The sequence below is a fragment of the Sorex fumeus genome, unplaced genomic scaffold (assembly GCF_029834395.1).
Source record: "Sorex fumeus unplaced genomic scaffold, SorFum_2.1 ptg000094l, whole genome shotgun sequence".
NCBI classification, from domain to species: domain Eukaryota; kingdom Metazoa; phylum Chordata; class Mammalia; order Eulipotyphla; family Soricidae; genus Sorex; species Sorex fumeus.
Window position 1 is genome coordinate 2,924,189 of NW_026606151.1, and position 18,214 is coordinate 2,942,402.

The following is an 18,214-nucleotide window of genomic DNA, read 5'->3' on the forward strand; positions in this document are numbered from 1 at the left end:
TTGTTGTTGTTGGGAGACCAGTTAGGGTGATGAATCAAATACTGTCTTCATTCAAGATTATTCCTAGATGTTACGTTGGCTGCATGGAAGGTCTTCATGCACAGAAAGTTCACAATCAGAAAGGTACCATGACTTACTCTAGATTTTAGAAATAAAAATGCCAAGGAAGGACAGAAATAGAGGAGGTGAAGCAAGAAGAGGCATAACATAGGGTCGAGAGTCAGGGGCCATGGACTCCTCTAAGGTGTAGAGACAAACTATCTGGATAGATATAAATCACTAGATCCAACAGTGCTGGGACCATGGAGCCTAAAGTACAATGGTTAAACTTAAAAATTCAGCAGCCAATGAGTCAGATTGAGGGAGGGGAGGGAATCTGGGGTCAGAGGTAGAGGTTGAGGATGCAGAGTGGTGGGAACAGAGGTGGGACCATAATATGTTTGAAAATCTATTGCAAGTCACGATGCATATGATGGTGTCTAAATAAAATAAAGAAGTGAATAAGAGTGCCTGAGAACAGATGGCTAAAGAAACTACGGTACATCTACACAATGAAATACTATGCAGCCACAGGAAAAATGAAGTCATGAAATTCACTTCTAAATGGATGGACATGAAGAATATGATGCTGAGTGAAATGAGTCAGAAGAGAGGGACAGGCAAAGAATGGTTGCACTCATTTGTGGGACATAGGGGAAAAAAACCCCATAGTATGAGACCAATACCCAAAGACAGTAGAAACACGGGGCAGGAGAGCTGGTCTATGGTTGGAAGCCTGCCTCAGGTGCTGGGGGAGAAGGAAGTTGGGACAGAGAAGGAACCACTATGAAAATGAGAGTTGGAAATGATCACTGTGGATAAGAACTGCATGCTGAAAGTAGGTGAAAACAACAAACATGATAACCTCTCAGTATCTGTACTGCAAACCATAATGCCCGAAGCGGGGGGTGGAGGGAGGGAGAGAGAGAGAGAGAGAGAGAGAGAGAGAGAGAGAGAGAGAGAGAGAGAGAAGAAAAGTGCCTGTCATAGAGGCAGGATGGGGGGATGGGATAGCGGGAGGAAGACATTGGTGGTGGAAAACATACACTGCTGGAGTAATGAGTGTTGGAACACTGTAGAACTGAAACCCAACCAGAGAGAGAGAGAGAGAGAGAGAGAGAGAGAGAGAGAGAGAGAGAAGATGAAGAGCAAGGACATGGGATGTGGTTCAGTAGTAGAGCACAAACCTTGGTTACACAATACTCCAGACCCCTTCACAAGTGCCTGATCCCTGACACCCCACCCAGGGTAACCCTCACCCCCTCCAAATCAAATAAAAGGTAATTACAGCTATTACCTCTCCAGTAATCTACAGAATCTGATGACAGGAATTCAGAGGACTGAGGTGGGTTTGGGCATGGCTGAGCTACACAGCAGCAGAAGGGCCGCACACATGTACCTGCACTGGACGTGGTGTCTGACAGTAGTGATGTCAATGTCCACATTCCCAGTGGAACTGAGCCTCCCTCTGTGTTCCTGCTGGAACTTTTCCTCATTGTATACAGCTCGCTTAACATCATATGAGTATGGATTTAGCCCGTATTTAGAGCTGTAACGCGAGGTACTTCTCTCTTGCATCATTTCTGAAGGAAGAAAAAGAGATGAAAAACACTTAGATCCTTAAAAGAGTGTTTTTGTTGTTGTTATTGCTGTTGGGTTTTGTTGTTGTTGTTGTTGTTGTTGTTGTTGTTTTTGTAAAACTCAAATTTTCTGGGGGTATGGTGCCGCCAGCAGGTCTATCTGTACCTGTGAGGCGAGTACATCAGCAGCCTGATGGTGCCTTCAGACTTCCAGATACCCCAAAATTGCTGCTGTGCCTTTGGCAAGACCCCAAAAACTTGGGGCAAAGTTTACCAAGAAAGTAAACGGCCAAAAGTTAGGTATATGGGAAACACACCCACAAACCACCTCCGGCTCAGCTATATAACTGGAGGCATGTCCTCTCTGGTTCCTGATTGAACTGCTTAAAGGCCATGATCCCAGAGACTCAGAAATAAATCTTGAAAGCCAACGGCTTTTGGCAGAAATGCGTCTGGTCCCTGCAGTAGGTCACCGGTGCTGGACAAACCCAGGTGGGAATAGGTTTCGTGCTTTGGCCTGTTCCTCCTGGCAGCTCAGTGGCCGCCATCCTTCAGAGGCCACTGGACAGTCAGGTTTTGGCCCCCAGTGATGAGACACGCAGGGCCTCACGGAATGGGGGTGGAGCCGGTCCTGTCCTCCCCACCCCAACGAGACCCCAAGTCATTGCCCACGAACAGCCTCTCTGGCTCCTGATCAAGCTGTTTAACGGCCATGATCCCAGAGACTCAGAAACAAATCTCGAAACCCAGTGGCTTTTGGTAGAAATGCGTCCGAACCCCACAGTATGTTACTGTCGCCAGGCCACCCCAGGGGGAAAGGGTGTTGTCCCTCTGCCTGCTCCCCCTTGGCGGCTCGGTGGCCATCATCCTCCAGAGGCCATTGGACAGTCAGGTTTGGGCCCGCAGTGACGAGACATTTTGGGCCTCACGGGATGGGGGGGGGGGGGGGAGCCGGGCCTGTCCTCCCCATCCCTCTGAGATCCCAAGTCATAGCCCACAAACGGCCTCTCTGGCCCCTGATCAAGCTGCTTAACGGCCATGATCCCAGAGACTCAGAAACAAATCTCAAAACCCAGCAGTTTTTCGTAGAAATGCGTCCGGACCACATACTGGGTTACTGTCGCCAGGCCACCCCAGGGGGGAAAGGGTGCTGTCCCTCCACCTGCTTCCCTCTGGTGGCTCGGTGGCCGTCATCCTCCAGAGGCCATTGGACAGTCAGGCTTGGGCCCGCAGTGATGAAACTTGTTGGGCCTCACGGGATGGGGGTGGAGCCGGGCCTCTCCTCCCCACCCCAACGAAACCCCAAGTCATCACCCACGAATGGCCTCTCTGGCTCCTGATCAAGCAGCTCAATGGCCATGATCACAGAGAATCAGGAGCAAATCTCGAAACCCAGTGGCTTTTGGCAGAAACCCCTCCAGATTTAAGTGTTAAAATTTCGGAATTTCAAAATCACATGGCCCTACTGCAGCCACGCAACATCATATGTTATTCATAACCAGCAATAGAACACAAATTGTCTACTGTTGCCTTTTCAGCAGATCTGAGTGTTGGGGTAAAATCTTAAATAATAATGGTGGGTCTGGTGTCAAAATATTGAATGTGCTCAAAGTAGAGAGAGAGTAATGTGGAAATCATCTGCCCCACTGGTAGGGGGAGGGTGTGGGATGGAGGTATACTGGGGTTTTTGGTGGTGGAGAATGGGCACTGGTGAAGATACGGGTGTTTCATTGTATGACCGAGACTTAGACCCGAAAGCTTTGTAACTGCTCTCATGGTGATTCAATAAATAAAATTATAAAAAATGAAAAAAAAGTAAGGTGGAGTTCATGCACAATTCAATCAGCTAATCAGTGGCTGAATAAATAGCAGTACTCCTACATTAAAAAAAAAACCTCAAATTTTCAGATGCCTAAGACATTGTAGTTTTATTACACGTTCTCATGTTTGGGACAACTGTATCCTTAACACCATCCTACAAAGAATGCAAGGTGATAATAAATACTATTCTAAATAAAGGTGAAAGAATGACACGATTCTCATTTTCCAAAGAGAGAAATGAATTGTCAGAACTTTTAAAGTCTTAACTCTTCATAAGAGTTGGAATCAGGACTGGAATCCAGAAGTTCAACGAGGCTGACTAGTTCCCTAAATCAGTGTTTCTCAATCATGGATGCCTTCTGACCTTCCTGTGGTCCCCAACCCTACAGGCTGGCCCCCTAAGTCTTATGCCATGATCTCCCATTTATGTGATTTCCACCTGTAACCCCCCTTCAAATATCTTGGGGCCCTGGGGCTATATGGATTGTGGTCTCAACTGCTTATGTTTCTTCTTCCAGTTCTATAAATGGAATTTATAGGGGCTGAAGAGATAGGATAGAGGATAAGGAGTTTGATCCCTGGCAACCAACACATATGGTCTCCCAGACACCATAAGGAATAGTCCCTGAGTGCAGAGTTTAGAGTAAGCTCTGAGCATGGTTGGGTGTGGTCAAAACCCAAAACAAACCAATTTAAAAAACAAACAGTAAAACCCTAGGACTGCTTAAAAAAATTGCCAGCCCATCTTAGAGCTGTTGGTTAATCAGGCCCCTTCCCAGATGGGACTTGGGAATGCGCATTTCTAGCAAGTCCCAGATGATGCTGACCCCAAGTGTGGAAGAACCAAGTATGGGCTACAGAGAACAAATGAACTATTAGAAGCGAATCCAGGCACCCCCAAAGAATTCACATTTATAGAACTGGAAGTGAAACCATGGTATACAGCAAAGCAGGCCGCCTCAATCAGTGAATCCAGGTGCTCCAGCATGGACTCTTTCCGGAGAGCTATTTTGAAGATAGCCTCTCCACTTACTACAAATTATAATTTACCCCCTTGCCCCCCAAATTTCACGTGAAGTGGAAATTTTGTGCATTCTGCTATTGCACCCCTTGGTGATATTTATTATGTCCCATGAGTTCATTCAGGGAAAGTATATATTTCTTTTTTGTCTTCATTCAACATCCTTAATATTTCAAGAGTGAGGCCCTGAGACTAGAGTTTGGCAAGTTCATCTGCTTTTATTTTCACAATTTTACAAATGTCCACTATAGACACTCAACCTTTCTGTGTTTTCAACTTGGAGGGTGGGGGGCGGTGTGCTGTGATGTTATTTTACCTGTGATTCAAATAGTGATCCACAAATATTTTCATAATACTAGGTGGTCTGGGGAAACAAAAACACAAACACTTCACAATTTAGAAAAATAACTACACTGACACAGAAGAGAAAATGAAGCATTTCAAGAAGAGAAAAGGAGCAATTACAGAGCTTGTAAAAAAGGTTCAAGTAATTCAACAGGTCTGAGGAAAGTCAACATTAAGTTTAAAAAAAGTAGGGTGAGACTTATACCTAGAGAGGGCTTTCACGTTGGATTTGAATGTGAATATTTAGATATTTAGTGTCTGTCCATTAGTGATTACCAAAAGGGAAGAGAGAAGGAGAGAGAACAAATGGGTGAAGGAAGAATAATTGTATGGTGAAGAAGAGGACTGGACTTTTAGTGGTTGATTTGATGCAACAGATCTCATGTTGCTTTTCAACCACACACATCTGACACTTTTATAATGCAATGTTACTTCAATGCAAATAAGTCAGAGTGCATTTCCAAAAGTGTTCAGTATGTCTGGTCAGCAGAGAAATGCATATAAAAATCAAAATGAGTTATCTCTGCACCTAGAAGAAGGGCGTAAAATCGAAAAGGTTAAAAACAAGAGATATAGGGAGAATGTGGAGATATGGTACACTGAGAGTCAGGAAAGCAAATTGGTTCAGCCTCTCTGGAAAACAGAACGAAGTTTCCATGAAAAAAAGAAAACTCCAAATGCTTTAGCAATACCACTCATAGGCATTTATCTGAAAGATGCCACAACACTAATTCAGAAGTATATCTGTACCCAACATCATAATAGACAAAACTTGGGATCAACCTAAATCAACAAAATAATGGATCAAAGAAACTGTGGTTATACATACCCAATAGGTGAGTATGGTTGCTACCTTTTAAAAAAGAGTACCTATTTGAACTTTCAAATACATTAATTTACTTTGTACGTGAAAAAGGTATACGGTAAATGAGTATTTACCTCACTATTTTTTTTTCTTTTTGGGTCACACCAGGTGATGCACAGAGGTTATTCCTGGCTCTGCACTAAGGAATTACTACTGGCAGTGCTCGGGGGACCATATGGGATGCTGGGAATCGAACCCGAGTTGGCTGCTTGCAAGGCAAATGCCTTACCTGCTGTACTATTGCTCCAGCCCCACCTCACTATTTTTTTTAATGAGAAAAAGGGAGAAAAGTACCTATTGGAACAAAATGGGTATAATTAGAAGTGATGGTGCCACGTGAAGGAAAGTGTTGATGTGAATGACAGGAACAGAATGGTTTTACTCACATGTGAAGTGTGAATAACAAAAGTGAACAAAATGGTGAAACAATAGCAACAAAATTAGTAGACTCAGTGAAACCATGGGCTGGAGCGATAGCACAGTGGGTAGGGCGTTTGCCTTGCACGCGGCCAACATGGCTGACCCGAGTTCAATTCCTCTGCCCCTCTCGGAGAGTCCAGCAAGCTACCGAGAGTATCTCACCCACATGGCAAAGCCTGGCAAGCTACCGGTGATGTATTCTATATGCCAAACATAGTAACAAATCTCACAATGTTACTGGACCCTCTTGCAAATCAATGGGAGGACAGTGATACAGTGATACAGTGACAGTGAAACCATGGTAGCAACAAGAAATGGGGTGGGAGGAAGGAGGAGAGGCATCTTTTGGTGGCGATCATGCACAGATATTAGCGGGGAGAGGCGTGAAGTAAAATGCTTGAAATTCCATATTTTTGTAATCTAATCATGTCATTAGATCTTTAAAAATAGGCATTTGGAGAAACATCAATAAAGTCAGTCCTACTATTTGAAATAAACAAAATCTTTATTCTGGGGGGTGTCATACCCATGATGCTCAGGGGTTACTCTTGATGCTGTACTCAGAAATCACTCCTGGCAGTGCTTGGGGGATTGTATGGGATGCTGGGGGTTGAACCTGGGTTGGCAGTATGCAAGGCAAGTGCCTTCCCTGCAGTACTACTGCTCTGGCACCCAAATAAAACCTTTTTTTTTTTTGGAGCAGAGGAAATGATATTCACTCGTGCACCTAGGAAGATGAGTGGTGCCAGTGGAATAGACTAGAGATGTGTGGTCACTGGCCATTCCTGGCTATCTAAACTGAACTGAATTAAAATAAAGTAGCGAGGCTGGAGAGATAGTCCAGGGGTAAGGTGTCTGCACTCCATGTGGCTGACCTAGTTCAATTCTCAATGCTGCATATGGCCTCCTGAGCATCCCAGGAGTGATTCCTGAGTACAGAGGAAGCCCTGAGCACTGTGGGAGTGGTTCCCATACCAAATAAATAGAAAAATAAACAAGGGGCTGAGGAAGTAGTGCAAAGGAGTGGAGCACAAAGTTTGATCCCCAGCACTGTATGCCCCCCGACCCCTGTACTCCCAGCTGGGCAGCACTGCCCTATGAGGTCCTGCCCAATCAGAAACTGGTCCCTTGGGGCACTTGAGGGTGAGCCTCACTCCCACACCCACCAAAGGGGAAGAAAATACAAGGAACAGTCCAGTTCCTACATCTAATTTCAAGTAGATGTTTCTATGTTTACGCTATATAACAGTTAAGTTTTTTTTTTTTTTTTTTTTTTTTTTGCTTTTTGGGTCACACCCGGCAATGCACAGGGGTTACTCCTGGCTCTGAGCTCAGGAATTACCCCTGGCTGTTGCTCAGGGAACCATATGGGATGCTGGGAATCGAACCCGGGTCGGCCGGCCGAGTGCAAGGCAAACGCCCTACCTGCTGTGCTATTGCTCCAGCCCCAACAGTTAAGGTTTTAATGTTAAGTATGTTTCTTTTTTCTTTTTTTGGGGGGGGGGGGCAGGCCTTCTAGGTCATAATCAGTGATGCTCAGGGGTTACTCCTGGTTCTGCAACTCAGGAATTACTCCTGGCAGTGCTTGGGTACAGGGGATGGAATATGGGTCCGTCACATGCCAGGAAAATGCCCTATCTGCTGTATTGTCGCTCTGGCCCCTTAAGTACCTTTCAAGAGGTTAACAAGCACATGCGGTGTGTGGGTTGAGGGGTGGGGGGAGTACCACAAATAGTTCTGAGGCTAGAGAGAGTGAAGGGGATTAAGGCACTCGCCTTGAGCTGACATGGATTTTATCCGAGGACCCTATGCATCTCAAGCATGCCTGAGTACTGCTTGGTAAACCACACACATAAGAAAAACAAACACAAATAAACAGTTCTGAGATAGGAGAGATAGAAGAGAAAGATCAACTGTTTACCTACCGAGTGCTCTTCCGAGGGGGGTATGGCCTAGCTCATAGTGAAGGCAGCTGGGGGATGAGACAGGCAGAAACCCTTTATTTTATTTGTTTGTTTTGGGGACATGCTTGGCTGTGCTGAGGGCTACTCCTGGCCCTGTGTTCAGGGATGACTGCTGGAGGGTTTGGCAGACCATAGAGGATGCTGGGGTAAAGGTAGGTAAAGGCCCTCCTGTTGATCGTCGATTTGCTCGAGCGGGCCCAGTAACGTCTCCATTGGAGACCTTGTTGTTACTGTGTCTGGCATATCAAATACTCTCGGTAGCTTGCCGGGCTCTCCGAGAGGGGTGGAGGAATCGAACTCGGGTCGGCCATGTTGGCTGCGTGCAAGGCAACCGCCCTACCGCTGTGCTATCACTCCAGCCGGGGATCCAACACAAATCAACCTTGTTCAAGGCAAGCACTTTTCCTTTTGTACTATTAATACAGCAGAAGCTGAGGTGTGGAGCACCACATCACTTTAAATATCCGCCCATGGAACAGGTTGCCAATCAGAATAGATAATGGTATGACTAGGGTAGGATATGGCAGATGAAAGGAAGTCCTCAGCCCCATCTCTATCCCTCCTTCCCTCCTTCCCTCCTTCCCTCCTTCCCTCCTTCCCTCCTTCCCTCCCTCCCTCCCTCCCTCCCTCTCTCTCCCCCTCCTCCCTCCCTTCCTCCCTCTCCCTCCTTCCCTTCCTCTTTCCCTCTCTCTCCCTCTTTCCTTTCCTCCTCTCTCTTCTCTTCCCTCCCTCCTTCCCTCCCCCCCCACCTCTCTCTCTCTCTCTGTCCTGAGCAGCACTCTCTGGACTCTCTCTTCTCTCAGGTAGGGCTGGTGCCCCTGAAATATGGCCCAGGAAAGGCAGGTCTCATAGGCCCAGCCAGGCAGAATCCAGGCAGGGCTCAGATGCCCAGGAAAGCTCAGATTCCGTCCCAGGTACTGACAAGTTACTGAGCACAGGTGTCTTACTCATTTCATGTGATCATGGCTGGAGACTAGGAAAAGTGGCACAGGATGACAAGAACTGCTGGTGTAGAGTTGGGAGGCCCAGCAATGGGTACAGAGCACAGGGGTCTTACCCACATGCATGGGGCTGTGGCCAGAGGTTGAGGAAAGTGTATAGAGAGAACGGTGCAGGGGCAGGACCAGGCCATTTTCCACGGGAGGTGAGTAGACTGCGAGGGACAAGACAGGGAAGCGAAGTCATTCACAGGACAGGACAGTATCAGGGACAGGACCAGTGAGGTCATTCAGGTAAAGGAGAGGCCTGGACATCTGTGGAGGGACCTGAATCCTCTACTTTATCTGTACAATAAAGTCTAACCTTAATTAATTTATGTTTTGCTTTTTGGGTCACACCTGGCAATGCACAGGAATACTCCTGGCTCTGCACTCAGGAATTACTCCTGGTGGTGTTCAGGGGATCATATGGGATGCTGGGAATTGAACCCGGGTTGGCTGTATGCAAGGCAAACACCCTATCCACTGTACAATCTTTCCAGAAACTCTAACCTTTAGTCTGCCGAATTTTGTATGCAAATCATTCATTTAATTCTCAAGTACCTACCAGCACAGGAAAACCCACTTTCATATTAACATCTCCAGGTGAAACACTCTACAGTGCTCATCGAATGACTGGCTAAAGAAGCAAGGAAGAACACATGATTTCCTTAATATTTTTTTGTTGGTTTGGGGGCCATATCTAGCAATGTTCAGGACTTACTTCCGGTGAGCTTGGGGGGACCATGCCAAGGTGCCGGGGATCAGACCTCGGTCAGCCATGTGCAAAACACTCTACCCATTGTACTATTGCTCCAGCCCCATTTTTAATGCCTTTTTTCATAGTCCTCAGCTTTATTATATCTTTCTTAATGTCACAGAAGCCCTAGTGGTTTGTCTTCATGTATTTAATAGGACCCTTCACAACAAGGTACAATAAACAGAAATTCCTGCTGCCAAATGCTAGGTGCACTTTGGGGTGAATAAGAAGATGCATTTCAGAAGAGAAAGGTGGGGGGATCCTAGCTGCATTGATGGGATAGTGACTGTCCCCTCAGATATAAACACAAGACAGAATCTCTGATACTGATTTAGAAGGTGTGTGGGTGATGGGACCTGGGCACTTAATGTGATCAGCAGCATGCTATGATCTATCCTTTTCTTTTTTTCTTTTTGCTCACAGTTGGAGATACACAGGGGTTACTCCTGGCTCTGCACTCAGGAATTACTCCTGGCAGTGCCCAGGAGACCATATGGGATGTTGGGAATTGAACCCCGGCTGACTTTGTACAATGCCCTACCCGCTGTGCTATCGCTCCAACCCCACTATGATCTATCCTTAATCTTGACATATATGTCTACTTAGAAAACAATTCTCTGCGGGGGAGGGGGGCGATTATACAGAGGTTAAGCCACTTGCCTACCATGTGGCTGCAGCCACAACTATGGCTCCTGAGCATTGCCAGATGTGGCCCAAAATCAGAAGCAGAAGGAGGGGGAGGAGGAGGAAGAAAAGGGGGAGAGGCTTCCTGAGAAGCATGGTCTCAACTACTTAAGGTTTCTTCTTCTAGTTCTATAAATGTGACTCCATTTGGGGGCGTCTGGATTCACTTCCAATAGTTCATTTATTCTCTGTAGCCCACACTCGGTCCCCCCCACACTTAGTGACAGTATCGTGTGGGGCTTGTTAGAATTGCACATTGTCAAACCCCATTTAGGAAAGAATCTGATTAACTCTTAGAGGGGCCCCAAATCTCTTTTAAGTAGCCCACAGGTGATCCAACAGATACACAATGAAGTAGAAGGCCCACTGTACATGTAGCTAATGAGATTTACGTTATCCTGCTAAATAGGAACACAGAAAGAAAACTTTTCAGGCGGGAGGCCTGGTTAGAGTCCCTGTACCACTTGGTTCCCTTAAACTGCTGGGAAGAGAATCCCCCCCAAAGATTGGGGATGTGACCCCAAAGAAAAGAAAGAAGTTTTGCCTGGCTTCTGCATCTGGCAGACTACTCCTAGCTCTCCAGATATCCATTTTATACAATGTATAAAAATATCATCTTCAAAATCAAGAACAAGCGATTGAAAGGTTCCCTGTTTTTCTGAGTATTGATCCTTGTGAAATCCCAAACCTTTCTTTTGTTGCAGGAATATCTGGCGCAGGTCCCCTGTGTGTTCTCCTTTCATCTGTTCTCTAAAATCCCGGAAAGGTGAAATTCGCTTGCCAGGCTTCAGAATAAACATTTATAATTCCATCAGAAGAATGCACCCTTTACCCATGACGATTCTATATCGTGTTTACTGTGATGGAGATAGAAAATCGTGTTTATCCTATTTATGGGTGATGACAAGCTACTCGTGATGTATTCCATATGCCAAACGCAGTAACAAGTTTCACAATGGAGACGTTACTGGGTCAGTTCGAACAAATAGATGAACAACGGAGGACAGTGCTACCGTGCTACAGTGGAACTGGAAAACAGAAAAGGCACAAGCAAAGAGAAATCTTGCTCCAGGTTTCTCTTGCTCATGACGATATTCCGTTTACATTCAGGGCCTGACAATCAGTTGACATCTTCCTTTGTGTAAATTACCTCATCCTCTAAGGGAGTTTTAAAATTTTAAGTTTCATTACTCCATAGCTTAGAGGTCAGCCGGGCATTCTAGGGGAAAGGGCAGCTCAGATAGAGAAGGGAGCACCAAATAAAGGGTGTTTGGAGGATCCTCCCAGGAGGGGAGATGCATGTTGAAAGTAGACTATGGACTGAACATGTTTGCCACTCAAAGCCTCTTTTGCAGACCACAACACCCAAAAGGAGAGAGAGAACACAGGGGATTGCCCTGCCACAGAGGCAGGGTGAGATGGGAGGGATGGGGGTGGGAGGGATATTATCCATGGTGGTGGAAAATGGGCACTGGTGGAGGGATGGGTATTTGATCATTGTATAATCGAAAGACCCAAGCACAAAAAATTGTAAATCTACAACTGTATCTCATGGTGTTTCACTAAAAATAATAATAATAAGAAAAAATCAACAGCAAAAAAAATTTAAGTTTCTTGCGTGCATTACTGGCATCCTCAGTGCCTAAAACAATGAGTTGGATGGATAGGGTATGAACTCATCCAATCCGTTACTGAGAGAACGATGAGCATCCTTCAGTCCCTCACCCTAAAAGACTGGGCATGAGTAACCCGAGGACAGCGCTCCAGCCCGAGCCGCGGGTGCGCGGTGAGAAACTCCTTCGTGGAGACCGTGGAGGAGGTTTCACAGGGTGTCGGGATGGGGGAGCTCTGATGCCGCGGAGCAAGGGATCCAGGGGGTGGGAGTGGGTGCGGGAGCTCTGTGGGAAGACACAGAAGCAGAGGAGCGTGAAGGGACCGGCGCGTTGGAGCAGCCAGGGCTCCCCAGCTGAGCTCCGCGGGCGAGGCGGGCGCTGCCGCCCAGCTCTGCAGCTTCTGACCCCGCAAGACGTGCGCTCGGCTTGCAAAGGGAGGCGGGCACACGCCGCCCTCGCGTCCTGGCCAGTCCTTTCTAAAGTGGAGACAATAGCTGCGAGAGAGCCGCTCCCAGGCACGGCTGTCATTCATTGCACAAACCCTGCGACGTGCCCGGCCCAGCCGGTTCCCCGGCAGCCCCCGTCCCGGGCCTTGCAACCTTCTCGCAGCGTGACATCCGAGGCCCGGCGGCCCCACAACAGCCCCCAGCGGCTCACCTGGTTCCCCGGCTGGACGCGGGTGCGGCTCCGGTTCCGGCCGCCCGGCTGCAGGGGCCGACGCCGCCGGCGGTTCCCGAACCGTTGCGGCCGAACCCGCGGGCGTTCGGGCGGGTGGGAGATAAGGGTGGGTGCGAGCAAGGGGAGCATGGACAGCGAGGGATGGGAAGCGGGGCGTGGGGTCTACAGGCAATTACTCCTGCCTGTCCCCGGTTCCCGGAACCTAGGGCCCCTGCACCCCTACCTGGGCCATCTGGACCTCTTGGTTCGATGGCTCTTGATGCGGGACCTTCTGAGTGGCCTCGCGCCGTGTACCTCTCGGCGCGTGCACTCTCCACCTCGCGTCACTGAAGTTTCCTGAATTACGTTCTGTGAGGACAGACTATGCACCAGGAGACCTGAGATTTTTTTTCCCCCTCGAACCCTCTTCTCTGCATCTTGGATCCGGGTCATCCTTGAGGTGCAAGTAACTCTTGCTCATGACCATATTTGTACCCGAGAGTCCGTTTACATATTACGGTTTTTTTTTTTTTTGGTCACACCCAGAGATGCTCAGGGGTTACTCCTGGCTCTGCACTCAGGAATTACTCCTGGCGGTGCTCAGGGGACCATATGAGATGCTGGGAATCGAACCCGGCTCGGCTGCGGGCAAGGCAAAAGCCCTACCTGCTGTTCTATCGCTCCGGCCCCATGTGTTCCTTCTTGTAAACTGCCTCATCCCCATAAAGGCAAGGGTATTTTAAAAAAGAGTTTAAGTGTCTTGCATTGATTGCTGGTATCCTCAGTGTCTAAGCAATGTGGTAGATACAGTATGAACTCAGTAAATTTGTTTCTGAATGATTATAGAATGAAGTCAGTAAATTTGTTACTGATTGAATGATTACCTTCCAGTGTTTTTTTGGGGGTGGGGGTGGGGGTGGGGGGAGAGTTGGCACACCAGGGGATGCTCAGGGGTTACTCCTGACTCTGCACTCAGAAATTACCCCTGACGGTGCTTAGGGGACCATATGGGATGCTGGAGATTGAACCCTGGTGCACCATGTGCAAGGCAAACGCCCTACCCGCTGTTCTATCGCTCTGGCCCCACGGGTTCCTTCTTGTAAACTGCCTCGTCCCCATAAAGGCAAGGATGTTTTAAAAAAGATTTTAAGTGTCTTGCATTGATTGCTGGTATCCTCAGCTGACCAGATAGAACCCTGGTCAGCTAAGTGCAAGGCAAGTGCCCTCTATCTTTCCAGCACCCTACTATGTAGTTCTTCAATCACTTTTCTATCTGAAGTACCTCCTGGATATTAGACTAGCCTTCTAACTGGATATGTGCTCATCTTTACACTTCTGGTCACATCTCATGAACTCTTTGTAGAATAAACTAGGATTCTTCCAAGTTTCTCCCCTTGTTCTCATATGCTCAGTCCCCTGATCCTCTATTCCTACCCTCATTTCCTCAGTCTTTAGTTTCACCTTCTCTAACTAAACCTACTCTGGATAGTCTGTGAGGAGCACTTTCAAACAGCATGTCCTCCTGGGCAAGAGAACCAGGCTAGACTACACTGAATCAAAACAAGACAAAACAGCTTTGCACAAATCACTCAGAACCTTCACTTTGACTTTCCCACCATCCCCCTTTTGAGCAAGCACTGTACTGCACTGTCCTCCTGTTCATCGCTCGAGTGGGCCCAAGTCTCCATTGTGAGACTTGTTACTGTGTATTTTTTTGGCATATGAATATGTCATGGGGAGCTTGCCAGGCTTTGCAGTGTGGGCGAGATACTCTCTGTAGCTTGCCGGGCTCTCCAAGAGGCACGGAGGAAACCAAGTGAAAAAAAAAAAACGAGAAAATCCTGCAGAATCCTCTTAAACTGAGGTATAATCTTAATCACTTAATCACTTAATCCCCGTTATTCATCGATTTATTCGAGTGGGTGCCAGTAACGTCTCCATTCATCCCGGTTGCGTGCTAGCGTAGCCCAATGGTATCTGTTCGTTCTAGGAACGTGCAGAGCCTCAAACCGATCATTTAGGGTCTTGACGAAGAAGTCTGACCATCTTATAGGTGGGCGTCCACGTGATCTTTTGATGTCCCGTGGAATCCAATCAGTAATGGCTCTAGTCCAGTGGTTGTCTGTAAACCTCATTACGTGTCCAGCCCATCTGATTTTTGATGTCTTGGCAAATGAGACAGCGTCCCTGATTCTTGAGCGTTGACGATGATCAGAACTCCGGATTCTATCCCTCATTTGAGTGAATCGTGATATTCCAAGCATAGCTCTTTCGATTCCTCTTTGAGAGACCCGAATAGCGTTCTCATCCTGTTTTCGTAGGGTCCAGGTCTCTGAGGCATATGTTAATGCAGGAAGAATAGTGGAATCAAAGAGATGTGCTCGTAGCTGGAGGTTCTTTGTCCTTTTAGTTATTTCTTCAATGCTCTTGAAGGCATTCCAAGCCGCTCTCTTCCTCCTGCGCAACTCAGGTGCCAGGTCATTCATCATGTTGATTTCTCGACCTAGGTATATATAACTGTTGCATTCGGAGATGGTGGTTCCGTTGAGAGCGAATGGAGTGTCAGGAACAAGGCTGTTTCTCATAAACATTGTCTTCGTAAGATTCAGCTGTAGTCCGACCTTTCCACATTCACGGTCAAAGTCGTTCAGCATTTGTGCTGCTTGGTTGATATTTGGTGTTATTAGAACGATGTCATCAGCAAAGCGGAGGTGGTGTAGTTGCCGACCATCTATCTTCACTCCCATGCTTTCCCATTCCAGTCATCGCATGATGTTCTCGAGGGTGGCACTGAAGAGTTTTGGTGAAATGGTATCACCCTGCCGAACCCCTCTAAGAGGTATAATCTTAGAATCTTAAAATTTTAAAAAACTGGTTTAGGTAGCATGGTAACAATAGCTAACATTTATGGTTTCACAGCACCAAGTTATGCACAGACATTACACTTATGTGCCCAAGACTGTTCATAACATTTCAAACAAAATTTTATAGGGTGCGTTTTATGTTCTAGGCACTGTACTGTAAACTGCTGGCTAAAAACAAGCTAAGTCTGAAGATTTTAAGGAGTGATTAACACTAAAGAAAATAATCAGGGATGAGAATAAAATTGGGATCAACTTTGTGCTTATTGTAATAAGTTTTAGCCTAAGAATAGGTTGGTAATAGTATGGATAGGGCTGGTGTTACAATATCTTGCCTGGTCACATTATTTTCAGTTCTAACATGGCTTTATTAGAAGGAAGTAGTGTCAGGAATTCTCTTTTGCATAAACGGCATACACTGGAACTTGTCTAAGCACATTCTTGGAGCCCATCACAGACCTATCTAATTAGATCCCACTCTCAGTGCAATTATTCTGCACTTAAGCACCCCTTGGAGAGGCTGGAGCGATAGCACAGCCGGTAGGGCGTTTGCTTTGCACGCGGCCTACCCGGGTTCAATTCCCAGCATCCCATATGCTCCTCTGAGTACTGCCAGGGGTAATTCCTGAGTGCAGAGCCAGGAGTAACCCCTGAGTATCGCCGGGTGTGACCCCCCCCCAAAAAAAAGGGAAAAAAAAAAGAACCCCTTGGGGAGTTTGGATGGGGAACCTCAGCCTTATTGCATGCAGAGCGGGTATTTATCTGCTCATGAGACGAATTTGGACAGAACTTCAAATTAAGTAAAGCCCTATATTCCTAAACAAACGAAAGCCCAACAGCTTTCTTACCGGAATCTCTCCTTTTCCTTTTTAAAAAAAAATTTTTTTTTTGCAAACATTTCTTGGAAATGGGGGGGGTGGGGTTCCTCGGAGCAGGTGTTCAGTTGCAGCTGACTACCCTCCGCCCAAAGACCCTTTGGCTCTTTGCCTGGACACCCTATTTGTCATTGTCGCTTTCGACGACCGAGCCAGCTACTCCTCCCGCCGACCACTGCGAGGCGCACGCGGCCTGTGCGGCACGACTCGGCTCTCGAGCCCCACCTGCCTTCGCGCCCTTTAAAAAAAAAAAAAAAAAAAAAAAAAAACAACTGTCCCTGGGAGTTTCAGGCTCGGGGCACCAGCTGTTGTTCTCTTCTCGCGAGATCTGCTCATCCCCCGAGCGCTCCCCTCGCAACCCCCCCTCCCGCGGCCAGGTTCCATATTGGGTAAAATCTCGACTCGCGGCGAGACCCGGCGGCTGTTCTCGCGAGAGCGCGGCGGGAGGCTCCTGTTCGCTGGCGCCGGGACCGCGACCACTGGAGCCTGCGGGCGCTGCAGCTGGAGCCGCGCAACTACGGCGCAGCCCCGGGTCGGCCCGGGCGTGGAAGCGGGTGCAGGGAGGAGCGCGGCCGGCGCCGCCCGAGGCTCCCGAGCGTGCGCTCGCCCTTCGCCGGGCTCGTCCCGAGGCTCCGAGGCGCATCCAGGGGCTGCAGCTGACCGGGGGCCGCTCGCCCGCGCGCGCGAGTCGGCGGGGTTTCGCCGCAGCCGCCCCGGAGCCGACGGGCAGCGCGGCGGGGGGGCCCCCGCCCGACTGGGCGGGCGCGGAGGACCCGGGCGCGGGTGCGGGTGCAGGCGGGGCGGCCCTGCAGGGCCACCTCCTCAGCCCGCGGCCGCCGCTGGAAGATGTCTCAGGAGAGGCCCACGTTCTACCGGCAAGAGCTGAACAAGACCATCTGGGAGGTGCCCGAGCGCTACCAGAACCTGTCCCCGGTGGGCTCCGGCGCCTATGGCTCGGTGTGGTGAGTGTCACCCAGCCCGGCGCCGCGGGGGGTCCAGGTTTGGGTGGGGGGCGCTCCTCGTGCCCGAGAACCGGGCCTGGCCCCCCACAGCTCAGCGATGCACCCAGCGGCAGGAATTTTCCGCGGGGCCGGTATTGCTACCCACCCCCCTACCCCCCTCGACCCCTCTCTTGCATCCTTCTTCCCCCCTCCTCTTGGCACCGCTCCCCTTCTGCATGCCCAGGTAGGCCACCCGCTGGGTGCAGACGATGGTTGGTGCTGGAGCTCGGGGCTGGCTCGCACCCCACGCATTCCCTGCTGCTGGAGGGGTGGTTGCTCGGGGGCCAGGCACGAGGTGGCGGGGGGGGGGGTTGCTCTCTGGGGAGGTCTCTGCTGGCGTGCAGCAGCTGGACTTTAGGGCCCCGGAATTGCACCCATTGTGGGCGCGGGAGCAGACCCTCCTGGGGAGCTGCCGAGAAGCCAAACCCGATCGAGAAGACGGAGCGTAGCCCGCTCTGCCCGGGCTTTGCTTGCTTGCTTGCTTGCTTGCTTGCTTGCTTGCTTTCTGCAAGCCTCTGTTTGCAAAATCCCATTTTGAGAAGCGAACTTTTGGAATTTGCCCATGAGTTAGCAGCGACCCAGGGGAAAAAAAAAAGGCTTAAAATATCGACTTTATCTGGGAGAGCCGCGCGCCCGCTGGAGTGCCGTTTCCGACGGGGTTGAAAGCGTATTTCCTTTTCGCGGAGTTGGGAGGGGGGATGCAAGAACATTGCAGCTCGAGAAACTGGCGG

General features: G+C 48.7%; 2 protein-coding genes across 4 annotated transcripts in view; one reads left to right on the plus strand and one right to left on the minus strand.

The window, feature by feature from the left end:
* Positions 1-1,620, minus strand: part of SLC26A8 (solute carrier family 26 member 8) — a 76,379-nt gene extending 74,759 nt beyond the window's left edge. The window contains exon 1 of the mRNA XM_056132124.1: positions 1,439-1,620. Coding sequence (XP_055988099.1) covers positions 1,439-1,620 — 182 coding nt within the window. The remainder of the gene's footprint in view (positions 1-1,438) is intronic.
* Positions 1,621-17,203: 15,583 nt separating this feature from the next.
* The window catches only part of MAPK14 (mitogen-activated protein kinase 14), an 81,036-nt gene continuing 80,025 nt past the window's right edge, over positions 17,204-18,214 (plus strand). For all 3 annotated transcript variants that reach the window (XM_056132373.1, XM_056132376.1, XM_056132374.1), the window contains exon 1: positions 17,204-17,444. In XM_056132373.1, the coding sequence (XP_055988348.1) occupies positions 17,329-17,444 (116 nt within the window). In that variant the 5' untranslated portion in view covers positions 17,204-17,328. The remainder of the gene's footprint in view (positions 17,445-18,214) is intronic.